This window comes from Budorcas taxicolor, chromosome 23, assembly GCF_023091745.1.
Source record: "Budorcas taxicolor isolate Tak-1 chromosome 23, Takin1.1, whole genome shotgun sequence".
NCBI lineage: Eukaryota > Metazoa > Chordata > Mammalia > Artiodactyla > Bovidae > Budorcas > Budorcas taxicolor.
Window position 1 is genome coordinate 20,688,974 of NC_068932.1, and position 18,467 is coordinate 20,707,440.

At 38.4% G+C, this 18,467-nt stretch overlaps 1 protein-coding gene across 2 annotated transcripts in view; it reads right to left on the reverse strand.

Moving 5' to 3' along the window:
- Nucleotides 1-953: 953 nt before the first annotated feature.
- ERLIN1 (ER lipid raft associated 1) overlaps nucleotides 954-18,467 on the reverse strand; it is a 38,141-nt gene continuing 20,627 nt past the window's right edge. The window contains exons 7-12 of one of the 2 annotated variants that reach the window (XR_008201424.1): nucleotides 16,916-16,974; nucleotides 14,493-14,584; nucleotides 5,622-5,711; nucleotides 4,657-4,736; nucleotides 2,565-3,207; nucleotides 954-1,241 (exon numbers count right to left, since the gene is read on the reverse strand). Coding sequence is in view for 1 of the 2 variants with exons in the window: in XM_052660683.1 (XP_052516643.1) it covers nucleotides 2,986-3,207; nucleotides 4,657-4,736; nucleotides 5,622-5,711; nucleotides 14,493-14,584; nucleotides 16,916-16,974 (543 nt within the window). In the remaining variant the exon portion in view is untranslated. Of the gene's footprint in view, nucleotides 3,208-4,656; nucleotides 4,737-5,621; nucleotides 5,712-14,492; nucleotides 14,585-16,915; nucleotides 16,975-18,467 lie in introns of both variants that reach the window. The other variant, XM_052660683.1, reaches the window with a different exon arrangement.

An 18,467-nucleotide genomic window follows, 5' to 3' on the forward strand; every position in this document is an offset into this window, starting at 1 on the left:
CCCCCACTACTCATTTACCTGCCTTTCACACTCATCCTTTCGTTTGTGCCACTCATATGTGCCAAGCACTATGCAAGGTATTAGCAACAGATATTATCCCAGGAAGAGCGTGGCCACAGTCTCTGCACCCAGAGAGCTAAACATCTGTGAGAACAGGTAATGCGAGGTTACGTGGTTAAAAACAGGGCAATGCGGGGTCTGACCTGAGCAGGCAGTTCCAGGAGCTCTCTCTGAAGAAGTGAAGACGCTATAGGAGTTAACAAGGTTAGAGCTACAGGGAGAAAAAGTAGAGCAGGTGGATGGAATAATACATGCAAAGAGACAGAAGCTACAAGCACCTGGGCTGGAGAGCTCAGTGAGAGCAAATCCCAAAGAACCTTGCATGAAAACATCGGGGACTTAATCCCAAGGCAAGGAGAAGCCACAGCATCTCACTCACAAAATTCCTCCCCCACAGAGAGAGGAAGAAATCACTTATATCTAAATCACTTCATTCTAAGACTTACCAAAAGCCTACAGATAATCAATTTGGATTCAATTTCCCTGGTTTGTAGCCACAGGTGTGGGATAGCATGGGGTGGGTCCCATAAAGTTATGATGCACAGTTTGTCTTTCCTCCACCTTCAGGATAATGTCCCTCCCCTCCTTAGCTCTTGGGCCGTCCCTGAGGGGCATGATGTGCCATCCTCCCCAACCCCTCCTCTGCTGCTGGCTGCATCTCACGAAGAATCGGAACATCCCTTGTTAAATTCCGTGAGTCAGCAAAGAATGGAAACCCTGCTTTCAAAATTCTTACATGAGGTTTCTGGGAAGAGTGTAAGAAGAGCGTCTACAGTAAGATAAACTAATAAATAAACTGGCCCCTGAGCTGAAACAGGCAGGACAGCTTGAGGAGCAAGATAAGCAACAGAGAAGAATGGAGACACATGGGAAAAACACAAATCACTGATAGTAAAATAATTTTATTTAGTGTCTTTTTTTAAAAAGGTAGCATTTCACATAAAAATTTAGACTTCAAGATTACCAAAAGGAACATCCCTGAAGGGAGGACAGACTGAGAGCTCCAGTGAGCACAGGGAAGCACACTCCACGACGAGTTTAAACAAAAGTTCTTTCTCGAAAACTTCACAGTGCGACTTCCCTGTTCCTCAACTTTGCCACCAGGGCTTGTGACTTGTAAGAAAACCCACATCCACCACTTTGGGGCAACAGCTTTTAGCTCACAGGAATAGGAAACATCTCTAGGAATGAAAGCACAAAGGTCAATGATCCAGACTTCCCACAGCAATCATTATTTATACGCAGCAACATATGACAGTTTATTATATAGTTCCAAAGACCTTTTAAAGAGGGCTAGAGAACACAAAACTCATTCATAAAGAGAATGTATATAATTAGATGAGCAAAAACAAAAATCCTTTCCATATTACGAATGCCTTTATAGGATAAGGCCTAGGGAAAAGACCCTGAATCTGGATTCCTTTCCCACATTAAGTGTTTGGCACAACCCACAGGCTGTCGTGAGATTAATAGTTAGCATAAAGGTTTCTGGAAGTGGTCCCATGAATTTTCTGTCTGGCTTGAATGTAGCGTACATAAAAGGTGTCTTAAAACTGCATAAACTCTGGCCTAATTACAGGGCACACTGATTCAGGAAACTTAATCTTAAGGTAAAAAAAGGTCCAGATGAAACAGATCTCCCATAGCCACAGGCTAACTCTTACCAGCATCCCATGGAAATTTAAATCCACTGGCTGCCCAGGAAGTCACTGGAATAATCCTGATCTCCTAGGTGAGGTAAAAGCTGGGGAACAACTTCGATTTTAGCATCTCTGGGCCAGGAGGGACGGAGACAAAGATGACCAAGGATGCTTTCTAGGTTACTCCTTGTTCCACCCTATGTGGACTCCTAAACAACTTCAGAAGGAGAATCTGTGGGCTAGTAACCATGGCAGCCCCAGGATTTGACCTTTAGGCAGAGGTACTGGGGCAAATGAAAGCACCCCAAATCCAGTTTTAAAAATACCTGCAGTTATGATACAATACTGTGCAGTGAACAGCTAGGAACTGGATACTGCTCCTATTTCTGGTTAAAGTCTTTGTTCCACTCTTGGTCAGAGCTGAGAGGTGACATATAAGGAGTTGTCTGTGGCTAAAAACCAGGCACCTTGTCACATATGGCCTGAGACAGTGACACAGACATCCATCACCTAATGGAGGAGAATGCGTATCTCCCAGAGCTTTGGTTCAAAGCAAAGGTTTCATCTCACCCCAAACTTCAAACCAAGCTCTATCTCTGAGCTTACTAAAGCAATAAACTAATTTTTAGGAATCTCTCTGAAGAATCTCTGATTGGGTGGCATGGTGCACGACCCAGCAGGCCACCATCTTGACTACAGGAAATCAAACAGGTGAGAATCTTATCAAGTAAATGGTTGCTCAAGCAGAAGATCATTTCCTGAAGAACTTCTGTGGACTAGATGCTAATCACAGGGATGAATGCCAGGACTGGACCCCAAAGAGAGAGCCTGGGTCCCGAAGCAATCAGTCTTCATTACACTTACCACATTATGGCCATCTTCTCTCTGGCCTCCAATCTCTTGAATGGCTGAACACACATTTCCCCAGAGACCAATGTAAACATTATTCAATAGATTTCAGCTTAGTAAAACACAGCTTATTATATATCTCGTGTTTAACATTCCAGTGCAGGCAGTATCTTAGCATCAGACCTTCTCTCATTCATGAGTACCAGTTTAGAAAGGAACACACTCAGGATAGCTGATAAAACTGCAGCTGAAAAGACCATCTGGGTGCAGACAGCTAGTTCTATGCTGCAATCAGCTGATAAATCAGGACGACCGCAGGAGAGGCAGAACAGACAGAGCATGAGTTCTCTGTAAGTCTGAAGAGTTGTATAACCATTGTTCCCACTTAACCCCTTGGGCCAGATCTTGATACTGGAGAACATTTCCGTCTGTTGCATCAACCTGTATTCTCCTTGTTTTGGATGGGGCTCTCTCCAGACGGTTCAAGAGCCTCCTTAGAGGGGAGAGAACCTTTTCTTCCAGTCCTAACATCTGAATATTTCCAAGCACAAGAGGAGTCCACGAACATGCTAGGGATGCTGTTGCCAAAGTAGATCTTACTGTTAGAAGCAATGGCCTGGTACCTTTTGAGCTCCAGATATTCCGGGGTCAGTTTGTGCTGTGAGAGGCAAACAAGAGCACAGGCATCAGGACACTTTGGTGCAATATTCATCTCTCTCTTTCCTAACACAGATTTTCCCGATTGCTCTCCTGAATATCATTCCTCAACTCTGAATCATTACCAATGACGCTTTCTCATTTTGAAGTGTGGCTAACAGCATTTTTCACAATGACATAAACTACTGCCCCTTTCAGCCTAAGGCTGACCTCAACGACAAAGTCTTGATACTTGTGTCTGGCCAGCTCTTCCCAAGACAGATTTGGATCACTGGTTTGGAAACTGAAATTTCTCATCTTGCCTTCATCTTGACCAAATTCTATTCTGTTTCTATAGAGCTGCAACCTCCAATCCAATATATTAAGTTTATTTCTAAATTTATATGGATTTCAAAGTACTAACAACTCTGTTCTGACAACCTATCATATCTTAAAATTTCTTCTGAACAGAGATTATGTTGTTCCTTTCTAAAGAGAAAAAGTTGAAGCCCTGTCTACACTTTAAATCTTGATTCTAACCCTTCAAACTGCATCGTACACTTTAACAACCCCCTTCTCAGCTTTTTCTCTGTTCCACTCTACTGTATAATTAATACTTTCTAGACCTTGGTCATATTCTTTCCTTTTGAGACTACTAGCGGTTCTAGTTGACTTTTAATTAAATAAATCCTACTAACAGGTCTGTCCTCTCTAGATATAAACTCACCCCAGTCTTTATACAAAAACTGTTTAACCCATATATCACCCAACCTCCTTTCTCAAGATACACATATGAAATTTCTCATGACTATAGCATTTTTTAAATCCAACAAACAAGCATTACTCAATTAGGGGGATTTGGAAGTGTGTGTGTGTGTGTGTGTGTGTGTGTGTGTGCACTGTGTGTATTGTTAAAATAATTGGTGAGCAAAACTGATAGTTTAGTAGGAAAGGGCCAGCAAAGCAAAATATACCATACTGTATAAGACAAGTCTTCAACAATGAAAAAGCATCTCACCCCAAAATGCTAAGAATTTGTCTGATGAGAAACGCTGCTTTGAACAAGCTCAGCATTTACCCCCCAGGGCTACCTTATCTGAGGGCAATTTTAAATGAACTTTACTCTTCTCCTGTCACTCTTGTCATTTCAGGAGAAGACCTTTAACTTTCCTGATTACTGAGCTCTTATTCAGCAGTACAAATGAGTGAATTTATGGCACTTAACCTGGGTTTATATATCTGCTTGCCTTTTTCCTAGTTCCTCACTTTTATAAGGAACCATACAAAGTTCTCTTCTCATAGAATGTGCATTATATGCCTTTGGAAGTGAATGGCTGATTCTAGAGGCTGTGGTAGTAACCATCCTTTCTTGACACTGGATAAAATCGCCTCTATCATGTTAGAACTCTCCACAAGGGAAAGGAAATACCCAAACTCTATTACTAGGACAGTGGCACAGAGAGCCAGTCACCTTGTTTGAGGTGGCGTATTTGTGTGCGGCATAATACTCAGCATCTGCTTTCGCCTTCTCTCGGGCCAGAAATGCAGCATCTAGTAAGCAAAACAGTCAGGGTGTTTAAAACAAAGCAAAGGTGCAACCCATTTCCTCAGCTCTGGGCGAGAGTTCAGACTCTACCTGAAGCATAAACCCATTTATCCACTGCCTGATATTACAATCATTTACTTTACTTCTAAGGCATGTAACAGTGTTAGCAGTTTTCAAATCCCAGTCCCCAGACAGCTCCTTCTCAAAGGTGGGATACTCTTGACAATGTCAAGTTAAATAATTCAGTTCATCTGAACCCACTTCATTTTCAACTTGAAGCTGTTCCTTCTTTCCACCACCCCTCATCACTCAAAGCCTCACACCCCACCCAGGCTCTAGGTGTTAACTAAATAAGTTCAGACATGAGCACCTGGCTCTATTTATTGCACTGTCTCCATCCCCTTCAAACCGGATCCAGAATCAGTTAATGCAGAATGATAGGAAGCAGCATCATATAAGCAAAAGAGGCTGAATGTTTCACCTTTAAGACTGTGAACTAAGAACATTGATTTCTCACTATGTGTAATCAAGAGTTTGGAAGATAAAAACTGGGGCTTCTTTTTTTCCCAACTATTTGTCTGGTTATTTTTTTGGTTGACAAGCCAAAGAAAAGAAACTGGTGGTATATTCTTTAAAACTGATTACTTTACCTGAGAACAAATAAATCCTAATTTAACAATGGAAAATAAAAGGTTGAGTTTACCATAGTTACAAACCAAAGAACTAAATATGCAATGGCAATTTAAAAAATATTTGTCTAGACTATTAAACTAGCTACTTCCTCCAGACCAGATTATTCTCTCCATGGCCCACCCATCATAACCCAGACCCAGTCCCTGAGACAGCGAAGCAGTTCAGGATGGTCAGAGTTTCTTTTCTCCCTGTGGTACCTTCAATTTCAGAAATGCGCTTTTCGGTTTCTTTCTCCATCACCTTCTGCTGAAACCGAATTTTTGCCACTTGTGCAATCTTCTCTGCTTCTATAATTATATACAAAACAAGATACCTTCAAAAACATTTCTCTAGTTCCAGAGCTACTTAGAAAACAGCAGCACATAGCTTACATTTAATTATATAACACTTTATAGCCTAATTGTTTCACTGTTTTATCTATCCAAACTATAAACAACTCATCAGAAAAAAGGAAATTTATTTCCTACTTCACTGTTTTATTTGGACAGTGTTTGTTTTGTGGGAAGGAGGAATACAAAAACAGTTTCAGTCCTTCATGGGATTAAATGGCAGTGATCCACAAGTTAATGGGGAAAACAAGATACTTCATGAAGGTACTCAAAACAAAAACAGAGCAACACAAGTGTATGGCAACACAGGACATTTATATATTGTGGCAGGAGAAAGAACGAATGTGGAAGATAAGCCAAGGAAGGTCATCTAGAAGAAATCTTAAAAGAAAATAATACAGAGAACTTAAGAGGACCTGGCAGAAAGTGTAAATGCAAACAAGAAGAAACGAATTAGCAAGTCACAGTGAAGAGGTGATAGAAGAGCCAGTTGACAAGAGAAGACAACACAAAGACTACAGAGAGGGCTAAGAGACCCCTGTTTTGAGTGAAAGGCTAAGGACTTTAGCTTTAATATATACTCAAGATCAACTGTTAAGTAACTATCAGGGAAATGATGTCGTGAAGAGTTACCAGAGAAGTATTCTGACTGCTATAGACATAAAGAGGAAAAGCAGGGTAATTCATCTGAGCATGTGAAAATGTGCTGGCAGTGAACAAGGTAGCTGCAGCAGGCAATTACAGGCAGGGAAAACAACACATCTTTAGGAACTCTCTGGTCTAACTAAAGGATCCAGAACCAGGGAAGAAAGACTCTAATTTTACACTTTCAATATAACCACTACAATTCTTGAAGAACATTCTCAATTCTCCTTTTCAGTCAAAGAAGTTGAGTATTTTAACATATCTTCTCTTTGGCCTCTGGAGGAAGCGCATAATGGAAAGGACACTTCCAAGTGGTTTCTTCTTTCTAAAAGGCAGGATCCTTTACGAACTACTTCAAGGCATACTTCCCTATATCCCCAACAGCATAAACTCAATCTATCATCATACCATCCTAAAAACAGACTATGTTCAGCTGGGCTAAAAATTTAGCAATAAGCAGAAACTCAATAAAATTCAAATGAAAGGTGAGGAATCTACAGCCTGCAGCCAGAACCCAGAGAATGGTGTCTTAACATGGGGAAATAGTGCAGTAATTCCATTTCACACTGTTCTCTGACATGTGCGCATGAACCAACAAACAGCATGACCAGACCCCTAGTTAAGAAAACTGGTGGGTCAGGCTAATGAGAAACCCTTCAGCTATCAACATCTTAAAATGCGAGATAGAACAGAACAAAACTGTTTCCTAATGTGTAACTGATATCTTCAAGAGACACAAGGAAAGGGAGCGCTGACAGCCTGTATGAGCGCAGCCCTGGGAGTGGATATTAGACAAGTAAGAGGGCGGGCCTTGGGTTACTGCCCATGCAGGGCTGGGAGATGACGTCTTGAGATGGTAAAACTAAAATCCCCATATAAAACCCAAGACCTTCTAAAGGGCTCCAACTCCAGTGAAACTAAAACACTCTACCTTCCGTCCCAGTGACGTATCACAGTGAAATTAGAGACAACCCCAAGATAGAAAATTCTTAAAAGTAAAGCAAGGAGAAGAGGCCAAACAAAACCAAAATATTACTGCCAAAGTTACATAGAAAAGGAAGCTGAGTTGGGCTTAGAACTGTAGGTTAAATTACCATTCAAGAATGAAGTAAAACTATTTCAGACCACGGAAGACTGAGTAAGTTTTCCATTTCTCAGCCTTCACTGAAAAAAAGCTAGCAGAAAAAAAGAAATGAATTGCCAGAAGCAATGGAGAGGAAAAAAATTACATAATACATTTAAATAAAAATAAAATATTTTACTGTAAGAATCGATGATAATAATTAATGGGGGAATGAAAACAACACAAACTAAAATATCAGGCAACAATAATATGTAAAATCAGAGGACAGTGATAGAGCTAAAGCATCCTAAGGTATTATTCAAGAAGAGTATGAAAAGAATGATTAAATCTAGAGTCTCTCAAGTCAGGTCTGCTTGTAGCATTTTACAGGCAATGCCTAGTTATACATTCAAGAAATAGAACATAAAACTTCCAATCAAGTCAAAGGAGGAAAAGAATAAAGAAAAGATAATCAATTCAATATCAGTCAAAAAAGGGGGGGAAAGAAGCATGGTAAATGGCACAAAATTAAATGATAAAACAAGTCCAAATATAGCAGTAACCACAATAAATATAAAAAGACTAAACTCACCAGTTAAAAGACAGATTCTCACATTGGATAAGATAACAAAATCCAGCTATATGCTGTTTACAAGAGACACACCTAAAACATAATGACATAGAAAAGTTGAAAGTAAAAGGATGTGAAAATATACATCAAGAAAATAACTAACCAAGAAAAATCTGTCATATTATCATCAGACAAAATAGACCTTAAGCCAACAAGCATGGCTGGTTATAAAGGAGGGTTATTACATAACAGCGCCAATTCTCCAGAGATGTAATAATGCAATTCTGAAACTGAACACTTTTAAAGATATAGCCCTAGGTTACATAAAGAAAAAATTACAAGTCAACAAATGCATGGTCATAGTGGGAGATTTTAACACACTATCCCAGTAACTGATAGCTCAAGAGGACAAAAGCTAGAAGAGCACACAAGATGTGAACAATGCAGTTCATAATCCTGACATGATGCATATACAGAGAAACCTGCACCCAACAAACAGCGAACAGACATTCAGTCTCTTCGAGCACACACAGAACATCTACCAAAAAGGGACCATGTACTTGATAGTCCACAAAACAAACTTCAACAAATACTTAAGAATCCATATAACAGGTCATATTTTCTGATTACAATGCAGAAATCAACAATAAAAAAAGTAGCCTCCGGAGAATTCACTCAATTAGAAATTGAAAATATACTATTAATAATTCATGAGTCAAAGCAGAAATAATGGAAATTAAAAACAAAACAAAAACCAAACACAAATAAATTAAATTACATTCAAAACTGGTGAGATGTACCTAAAAGCAGAACTTGGAAGAAAATGTCTAATTTTACACTTTTCCATTAGAAAAGATTAAAACCTAAAGAATTAAGTCACTCAAGAAATTAGAAAAGAACCAACAAGTAAACTCTAGGTAGAAAAATTTAAAAATAAGTGTAAAATAATAGTTTAAAAGAAAGTAACAAAACAATCAACCAAATCAACATCTAGTTCTCTGAAAAGATAAAAAAACCAATCTCTGATCCAGCAAAACAGAAGGCACAAATAAACAATACCAGGAAATGACAAGGGGCAAACAGACTTAGTAGAGGGTTTATTTTTAAAAAATCATGAGAACTTTACAGATTTATGCCCTCAAATTTGAAATAGCAGATAAAAACATAACTACCAAAATTGACTTAAAAAAGAAACAAACATCTTATACAATACAGAAATTAAATCTGCAGATTAAATGCTGCAATAAAAATCAAATGAGCATACAAAAAAGCACAAACTCCACTTTACCAAGATGGTTTTTCTAACTGAGTTCCAGCAAATCTACAGAGGAGATAATATATATTTTATACAAAATGCTCAGAACATGGAAAAAAGAATGCCCTCTAACTCATTTTGAGGCTAGTGTAACCAGGATACAACAAACATACAAAAACAAACAACACCCCCCAAAATCCTAACAGGAAGAAAATAAGAAAAAAAAAAAAGCAGCTGACCATTTATGAAAATAAAAGTAAAAAAATAAAAGAAATTAAAGCAAGTCATATAAAATGTATTAGGGTAAATTAACTGCCTACTTTATGAGCAAATGAATTTATCCCATGAAGACAAAATAACTTTTAAGAGAAAATCTATTAATATAATCATCATATTAACTGCTTTAAAAAGAAAAACTATATGGTCATCTTAACAGATTTAGAAAAAAACTAAAAGTTTTAGCAGTCATTCATGATAAAAACCCTTGGCAAGCAAGAAACAGAAGGAAACTTCATCAACCGATAAAAGTTACGTATAGCAAACATCACTGGGACTGTGTTTTTAAAGTTAGAACAAGACAAGAATACCTGTTTACCATCTTTCTTTTCAGCACTGTACTGCAAGTCATAGCCTAAAGTAGTTAAGAACTAAAAAGTGCAGAGTACAGCAAAAAAACCAGAACTGTCCTGATCTGAAGACAATATGATTACTTGAGAAATCCAAGAGAATATTACAAACAACAGCATTTTCAGGAAGACTGCTAAATGAAAAAATCAACAGCATACCAACAGAAGTAAAAAGCAGTTAAACAACGTGTCTTGAAAAAAAGAGCCTATCTGTACTAGCAAAATATTTGAGGAATATATAGAAAAAAGTCTCTAACAAAGAGTGTGTAGGAACTATGAAAAGATTATGATACCTTTTTTTGAAAGGTCATTCTTTCATTTTTCATTCTCATAAATGGAGAAATGCAATAGATTTATAAAATTCAATATCATAAATACTATGATTCTCTTCAAACTGATATACCATACACAAGTAATGTGACTACAATAAAAACTCAACAGTATTTTATAGAACTTGAGCTGGTTCTAAAATTTATATGGAGGAATTAGGGCTTAGAATAGTCCAATACAATTTTAGAAATAGGAACAGTTAAGAGGAATAGTGAAGAAACAGACTTGCTCTATCAGATAGCAAGACTTAAAATAAAAGCTATAGTAATTAAAGCAAGGTATTACTGGAAAACCAAAGACAAAGAAATTGAAAGAAAACAGAAACCCAAGCAACAAAACAAATTATATATAGGATCTTATTATATGACAGATGTGGCATTAGAAATAAATAAAGGGAATAAGGAACTACTCAGTAGTCTAAGATAGTTTGCCATTTGGAAAAGGTTAAACGGATTAGATTTGATAGTGCCTGAAGAACTAGGGACAGAGGTTTGTGACACTGTACAGGAGGCAGTGATCAAGACCATCCCTAAGAAAAAGAAATGCAAAAAAGGACAAATGGTTGTCTGAGGAGGCCTTACAAATAGCTGAGAAAAGAAGAGAAGTTAAAGGCAAAGGAGAAAATGAAAGATACCCATTTGAATGCAGAGTTCCAAAGAATAGCAGGGAGAGATAAGAAAGTCTTCCTCAGTGATCAATGCAAAGAAATAGAGGAAAACAATAGGATGGGAGAGACTAGAGATCTCTTCAAGAAAATTAGAGATACCAAAGGAACACTTCATGCAAAGATGGGTACAATAAAGGACAGAAATGGTCTGGACCTAACAGAAGCAGAAGATATGAAGAAGAGACTATGCAAAAGATATACAGAAGAACTGTACAAAAAAGATCTTCATGACCCAGATAATCACGATGGTGTGATCACTCACCTAGTCCTAAGTCAAGCGGGCCTTGGGGAAGCATCACTACAAACAAAGCTAGCGGAGGTGATGGAATTTCAGTTGAACTATTTCAAATCCTAAAAGATGATGCTGTTAAAGTGTCACACTCAATATGCCAACAAATTTGGAAAACTCAGCAGTGGCCAGAGGACTGGAAAAGGTCAGTTTTCATTCCAATCCCAAAGAAAGGTAATGCCAAAGAATGTTCGAACTACTGCACAATTGCACTCATCTCACATGCTAGCAAAGGAATGCTCAAAATTCTCCAAGTGAGGCTCCAACAGTACGTGAACTGAGAATTTTCAGATGTTAAAGCTCGATTTTGAAAAGGCAGAGGAACCAGAGATCAAATTGCCAACATCCATTGGATCATCAAAAAAGCAAAAGAGTTTCAGAAAAACATCTACTTCTGCTTTATTGACTATGCTAGAGCCTTTGACTGTGTGGATCACAACCAACTGTGGGAAAAAAGAGACAGAACTACCAGACCACCTACCTGCCTCCTGAGAAATCTGTATGCAGGTCAAGAAGCAACAGTTAGAACCGGACATGGAACAAAGGACTGGTTCCAAATTGGGAAAGGAGTACGTCAAGGCTGTATATTGTCACCCTGCTTATTTAACTCATATGCAGAGTACATCATGTGAAATGCTGGGCTTGGATGAAGCACAAGCTGGAATCAATATTGCCAGGAGAAATATCAATAACCTCAGATATGCAGATGACACCACCATTATGGCTGAAAGCGAAGAGGAACTGAAGAGCCTCTTGATGAAAGTTAAAGAGGAGAGTGAAAAAGTTGGCTTAAAACTCAACATTCAAAAAACAAAGATCATGGCATCTGGTCCCATCACTTCATGGCAAATAGATGGGAAAACAATGGAAACAGTGACAGACTTTATTTTCTTGGACTCCAAAATCACTGGAGATGATGACTGCAGCCATGAAATCAAAAGACTTGGAAGAAAAGTTATTACCTAGGCAGCATATTAAAAAGCAGAGACATTACTTTGCTAACAAAGGTCTGTCTAATCAAAGCTATGGTTCTTCCAGTAGTTGTGTATGGATATGAGAGTTGGACCATAAAGAAAGCTGAGTGCCAAAGAATTGACGCTTTTGAACTGAGGTGTTGGAGAAGACGCTTGAGAGTTCCTTGGAACTCTAAATTCTAAAGGAAATCAGTCCTGAATATTTATTCGAAGGACTGATGCTGAAGCTCCAATACTTTGGTCACCTGATGCGAAGAACTGACTCCTGAGAAAAGACCCTGATGCTGGGAAAGAGTGAAGGCAGGAGGAGAAGGGGACAACAGAGGATGAGATGGTTGGATAGCATCACTGACTTGATGGACATGAGTTTGACCAATCGCTGGGAGCTGGTGATGGACAGGGAAGCCTCTCTTGCTGCAGTTCATTGGGTTGCAAAGGGGCAGATTCACTGAGCGACTGAACTGAACTAAAACTGAATTTCTATATCATACTAAACATTAAAATACATTGCAGATGAGCTCAAGATCTATATATGAGAAGAAAAACTTTATAACTTTTAGAACAAAATTATTATTTTGGGGTTGGGAAAGAATTCTTAAACAAGATAGGAAAAGCACAAACTGGAAAGGAAAAGATCGATGACTCTGATTACATGAAAATGAAATATATACGTATGTCAAAGACATCATAAAGTTCAAAGACATGCCATAAATTGAGAGAAGATATTTGCAATGTATAAACCTGGGAAGGGATTAGTATCTAGAAGATACAAAGAATTTTTACAAATCAGTTTTGAAAAGTAACCAAATAATGGCCAAAGACTTTAACAGGCAATTACACATCAAAAAAAGGGAAAGGTGAATGTCCCATAAAGCAATACTCAACTTCACCTGTAACCGAGGAAACTCATCAAAACTGTGTGGTTTCATGTCCATCATCAAAATGGCATAAATTTTTAAAAATCTGGTAACTCCATGGGTAGAGGAGGATGTGTGGAAATAAGAACTGAATAAGGCAGCAAAGAAATGGAAACTCAAACACTACTGAAGAAAGGGTAAAACGGAGGAGTCACTTTGAAGAGCAACTTGGCAGTGTTTTTGTAACCTGAAGATGTGTGTACCCTATGACTCAGCAATTCTACTTTGAGATACGTATTCTAGAGCAGCACTTCTCAAACCAGCTGTGGGAAAGAATTTTTTGTATTTTAATATTAATAAAATGTAATAGGGCACTGACCCACACCACATGTTAAGTAGCACTTCTCTAAAAAACTCTTGCATGTGTGCACAGAGAGATATGGATAATGGTATTGCTGCAGAACAGTCTGTAATAAGGAAAAACCAAAATCTAGCTCTTCATTAGTAATCCATCAAATGAGGATCACTCACAGAATGAAATGTATACACAGCAATTAAAAAAGAATCTAGATCTATATGTATCAATATGAATAAATCTCAGTGTTAGTAAAAAAAAAAAGAAAGGAAGTTGTAAATAAAAGGTGGAGTTTGATACCACTTCTGTAGTAAAACAATTCTGTGAACTGTTACATACATAAAGTAATATGGACAGAAAAGATTTATGTCAACTTCAGAACAGAAGGTACTCTAAGAAGACAGGTCAAGAAATAAGACCAGGGAGTGGTACAAAGGGAGGCTTCATACAACATTTTCCTAAAAGAAAATGCAATCTGAAAGAAACATGGCAAAATATCAAGCCTTCATTATATTGTTCTCTGTATGTTCCTATATATCTGAACTATTTTAATTTAAAATAAACTTTCAGCAAACCAAGGAATAAACAAGTGAGAACCTAAGGCAGCAGGTGACTAACAGTCTGCTGGGGTTTTAGGGAAGCCCCTGTGACTTAAAATTAGCTATAAGCAACCCTGGTGTACTTCCAGAGATGGCAATATCGATCCATGCAGATAAAACTAGGTTGCATGTCAACAGTAAAGATGCATACTATAATCCTGAGCTTTGGCAAAAAAAAAACCCCTTATTCTGAATCTGTGTACACAAAACCCCTATTCCACCAGAGGCTAGAACTGTTCTCAAACCCTATCCACTGTCCCTGTCCTCGAAAGACAACAGAGGGGGTCAACAACACAGTGGAGAGCCAAAGCACTTCAAGTACTGGCCTCATCTACGTTTAAAGGCTTTAGGACATCTGAACAGACACAGGAATTTCCAGGATTCTCCATCATGTATGATGCAATCTTATTTGAGTCCCATCAATATCCAACATGAGGCTGACAAAGAACAGGACAAACTCACAGCACATGTACATAGAGACCTCCATTTCAGAAAGAAATCCAAGTACCTATAACAGCCTTTTTCCTCTCTGTCTCAGCTTCTTTCTCCACAACCTTTTGTTTCTGTGCAGCTATAAGAAGTTTTGTCTTCTCAGCCTCCCTGTGGGGAAAAAAAATTACAAAAAATTAGAAATGATCTATAGTCATAGATAGTAATTCTGACACTACAGTGGTTCAGAGCATCATTTTCAATAAGAATTTTCTGACTCACTAAGGTAGGCAAGAGAGGTGTTATCTTATTTTACTGATAATAAACCTGAGGTTGAAAGGTTAAATGATTTGTCCAAAGTCACCCGGAAATAGGAATCAAATTTAATATATTTCAGTCTGACATGTTCAGTTGCTCAGTCATGTCCAACTCTTTCTGACCTCATGGACTGTAGCCTGCCAGACTCCTCTGTCCATGAAATTATCCTGGCAAGATTACTAGAATGGGTTGCCATTTCCTACTCTAGGGGATCTTCCCAACTCAGGGATTGAATCTATGCTTCCTGCGTCTCCTGCAATGGCAGGCAGACTCTCTACCACTGAACCACCTGGGAAACCTGTAGGCTGACCTTTTCCACTAACTGTATCAAGAAAAGCCCTGTGATCTGGAAGTGTCTGGAGTATATAAATGCCTCCTTTGCTATTAGGCCTCCAGCTAAACTGGACCAACCAGCAAAAGGCACTAACCTCTGGGAAGATGCAGCCCCTCAGGTGCATGGTTTGGCAAGCAGAAGGGGGCTGGATTTCAGGCCCTCTTCCAGCAGACACTCTCGTGTAGTGGCCCTATTTGTTGTACTGAAGATAGAACTAGACGGCAGTTCTTAATTAGGTGGTGAACTGGGGCTCAATATATGAAAGAACATTCTAAGAATTTGAGCTTCCTAATAATGGAAATAGGTGGTCCATCACTAAGCATGGACAAATGGCTACTAGGGGACTACATGGAAGGAAGGGTATTAAAAAAAAAGATACCTATTAGGTGGGAGGTTAGACAGCATTATTCCAAGGTAGCCTTTAATTGTGGAATTCCAACAGTCTTTAAACTTAGGAAAGATCCAGAATCCAGACACTCCAATAGATTCCCCAAACATCACCCTCACCAACCTCTCTCCTTTCCTCCTGTTAATACTGATAAAAGATATAAAATAACATTCTGGATACTATGAGTTATTTGAGGGCAGAGAACACATAGTATTCATCTTTCCATCACCAGAAGCTATTATATTTAAAGTCTAAGACATCCTGAGCCTTCAAGAAATTTTTTTCTTCTATAAATGGATCAGACCCATGATCTACTCAGTCTAGCACTCTGTGCTTTATAGTTTTAAAGGAGTTCTTTTTCTACAATAAAAAAGGGAAAACAAAATTATGCATAATGGAAGGTATAGACTTGGGAACAATAAGGACTCAGAAGTATATCACTCTATAAAGTACTATTATTACTTTTTGGATGCCCTGTATTTAACCATCTTTCGTATTCTTGACTTTTGCAAAGTTAGTTTTCTAGCATTTCATATTTTGCCTCTTAACCTATCTTCCAAGTTTCCTAAAGACTTTTAGGAAGACAGAATAATAATACTTTAGTTTCCTAAAGACTTCAGTTTCTTCTTTTCAGTACCTGTCATGATACCCATTGTCAGAATCTGGCTTTCTGGGCTGCGGATGTAAGCCCTTACATGGTTATATTTACTTGGGAAATCCAGATTCCGAAGGCTGACTTTTCTGTAACAAGGACTGTATCTCTCAGAAGTGTCTGATTTTACTAGTTAAACATCCTGTACACCACCCTACACTTGACTACACACACACAAAAACATTTTGACTACAATAGGTAGTCCTTTACAAGGAATCTTCTAAAGCACTCAGAAACTAATTTCATGTCAAGCAAGTAATTTCTTCCTTCCCAGTCAGCCCTGGACACATAAAAGAGAAGACTACCAGGAGTCAAGGCAGGCAAAGCTTCCCCAAAGGCAAATTATAAAGATCAGATCTAATTTTAGATACACAATCACATACAATGGAAAAGCAAACTTGATACCAATGTGTTTATTCTTACCATTTATAACACAGTAACAAAATATAGGCACTCTCTTCAACCTTAACAGCTAGGACTCTTTCTCTCCTCTATTAATATTTAATTCAAGGTATTATTCACATCCAAATTATAGCTCCTTAGGCTTCCAACAACAGTTCTACAGCAAACTGCATCTTTAGCCACTGAAGTTGCTCCTGAAATGTCCATATATAAAGAGAAAACTAATAAGAGTCTAGTGGGAATTAAGACACCAGAATAGATAGTATTATTAGAATTAAAGTACAGAAGATAGACATATACTCCTCCCCAGTGTAATTATCTCAAACATAACTTTTTTCTCCAGACTGGCAAGATAAATATGTAGACAACCCAAAATAAAAATATTGAGATCCCATGCATATTACTCACATTAACTCAAAATTTCTTCTTATGGCTTCTGGGATTTTAGGTTTTGTAACACGCACAGCCTAAAAAATAAAAGTGAAAAAGCCAAAGTATATCTGAAAAATAAAATTAAAATCTTATACAAAAGAGTGCCTCAAATGAAACTAATATTAAATAGCTATGACATAGCTGCCTACAAACACATGTAGGGATCCAGTAGAAAACCTATTTTTCCTGTCACCACACCAAAGTCAAAGATAAGCTGCTTCTTGTTTCCTTAAAAAAATGCTTGGCTAATGGATTTCAACCTGCCTCTTGAGAAACTTATATGCAGGTCAGGAAGCAACAAACTGGACATGGAACAACAGACTGGTTCCAAATAGGAAAAGGAGTACGTCAAGGCTGTATATTGTCACCCTGCTTATTTAACTTATATGCACAGTACATCATGAGAAATGCTGGGCTGGAAGAAGCACAAGCTGGAATCAAGATTGCCAGGAGAAATATCAATAACCTCAGATATGCAGATGACACCACCCTTATGGCAGAAAGTGAAGAGGAACTAAAAAGCCTCTTGATGAAAGTGAAAGAGGAGAGTGAAAAAGTTGGCTTAAAGCTCAACATTCAAAAAACGAAGATTATGGCATCGGGTCCCATCACTTCATGGGAAATAGATGGGGAAACAGTAAAAACAGTGTCAGACTTTATTTTTTTGGGCTCCAAGATCACTGCAGATGGTGACTGCAGCCATGAAACTGAAAGACGCTTACTCCTTGGAAGAAAAGTTATGACCAACCTAGATAGCATATTCAAAAGCAGAGACATTACTTTGCCAACAAAGGTCCATCTAGTTAAGGCTATGGTTTTTCCTGTGGTCATGTATGGATGTGGGAGTTGGACTGTGAAGAAAGCTGAGCGCTGAAGAATTGATGCTTTTGGACTGTGGTGTTGGAGAAGACTCTTGAGAGTCCCTTGGACTGCAAGGAGATCGAACCAGTCCATTCTAAAGGAGATCAGCCCTGGGTGTTCTCTGGAAGGATTGATGCTAAAGCTGAAACTCTAGTACTTTGGCCACCTCATGCAAAGAGTTGACTCATTGGAAAAGACTCTGATGCTGGGAGGGATTGGGGGCAGGAGGAGAAGGGGACGACAGAGGATGAGATGGCTGGATGGCATCACCAACTCGATGGACGTGAGTTTGAGTGACCTCCGGGAGTTGGTGATGGACAGGGAGGCCTGGCGTGCTGCAATTCATGGGGTCACAAAGAGTCGGACACGACTGAGCAACTGAACTGGACTGAACTGAATGGATTTCCTCTATCCACTGAAGAAATAAGTTTTTAGGGAAAAGATTCTTCCTTAAAAGACCTTTCACAAAGCTCTTAAATGGAATACTTTTGTTTCCTTTCAAACCTGAAAGTCAAAGAAACAGAAGAAAGGCAAAATTTCAAGATGTAAATTGTAATGGAAGAAATAGTCAAAAACAAAAACAAACCCTGGTGGGTATATGCAACTTAATATAGTGGAAAGTAAATGAATTTATCACTTCCTTAAACTGCAATCACTCAGTACTGAT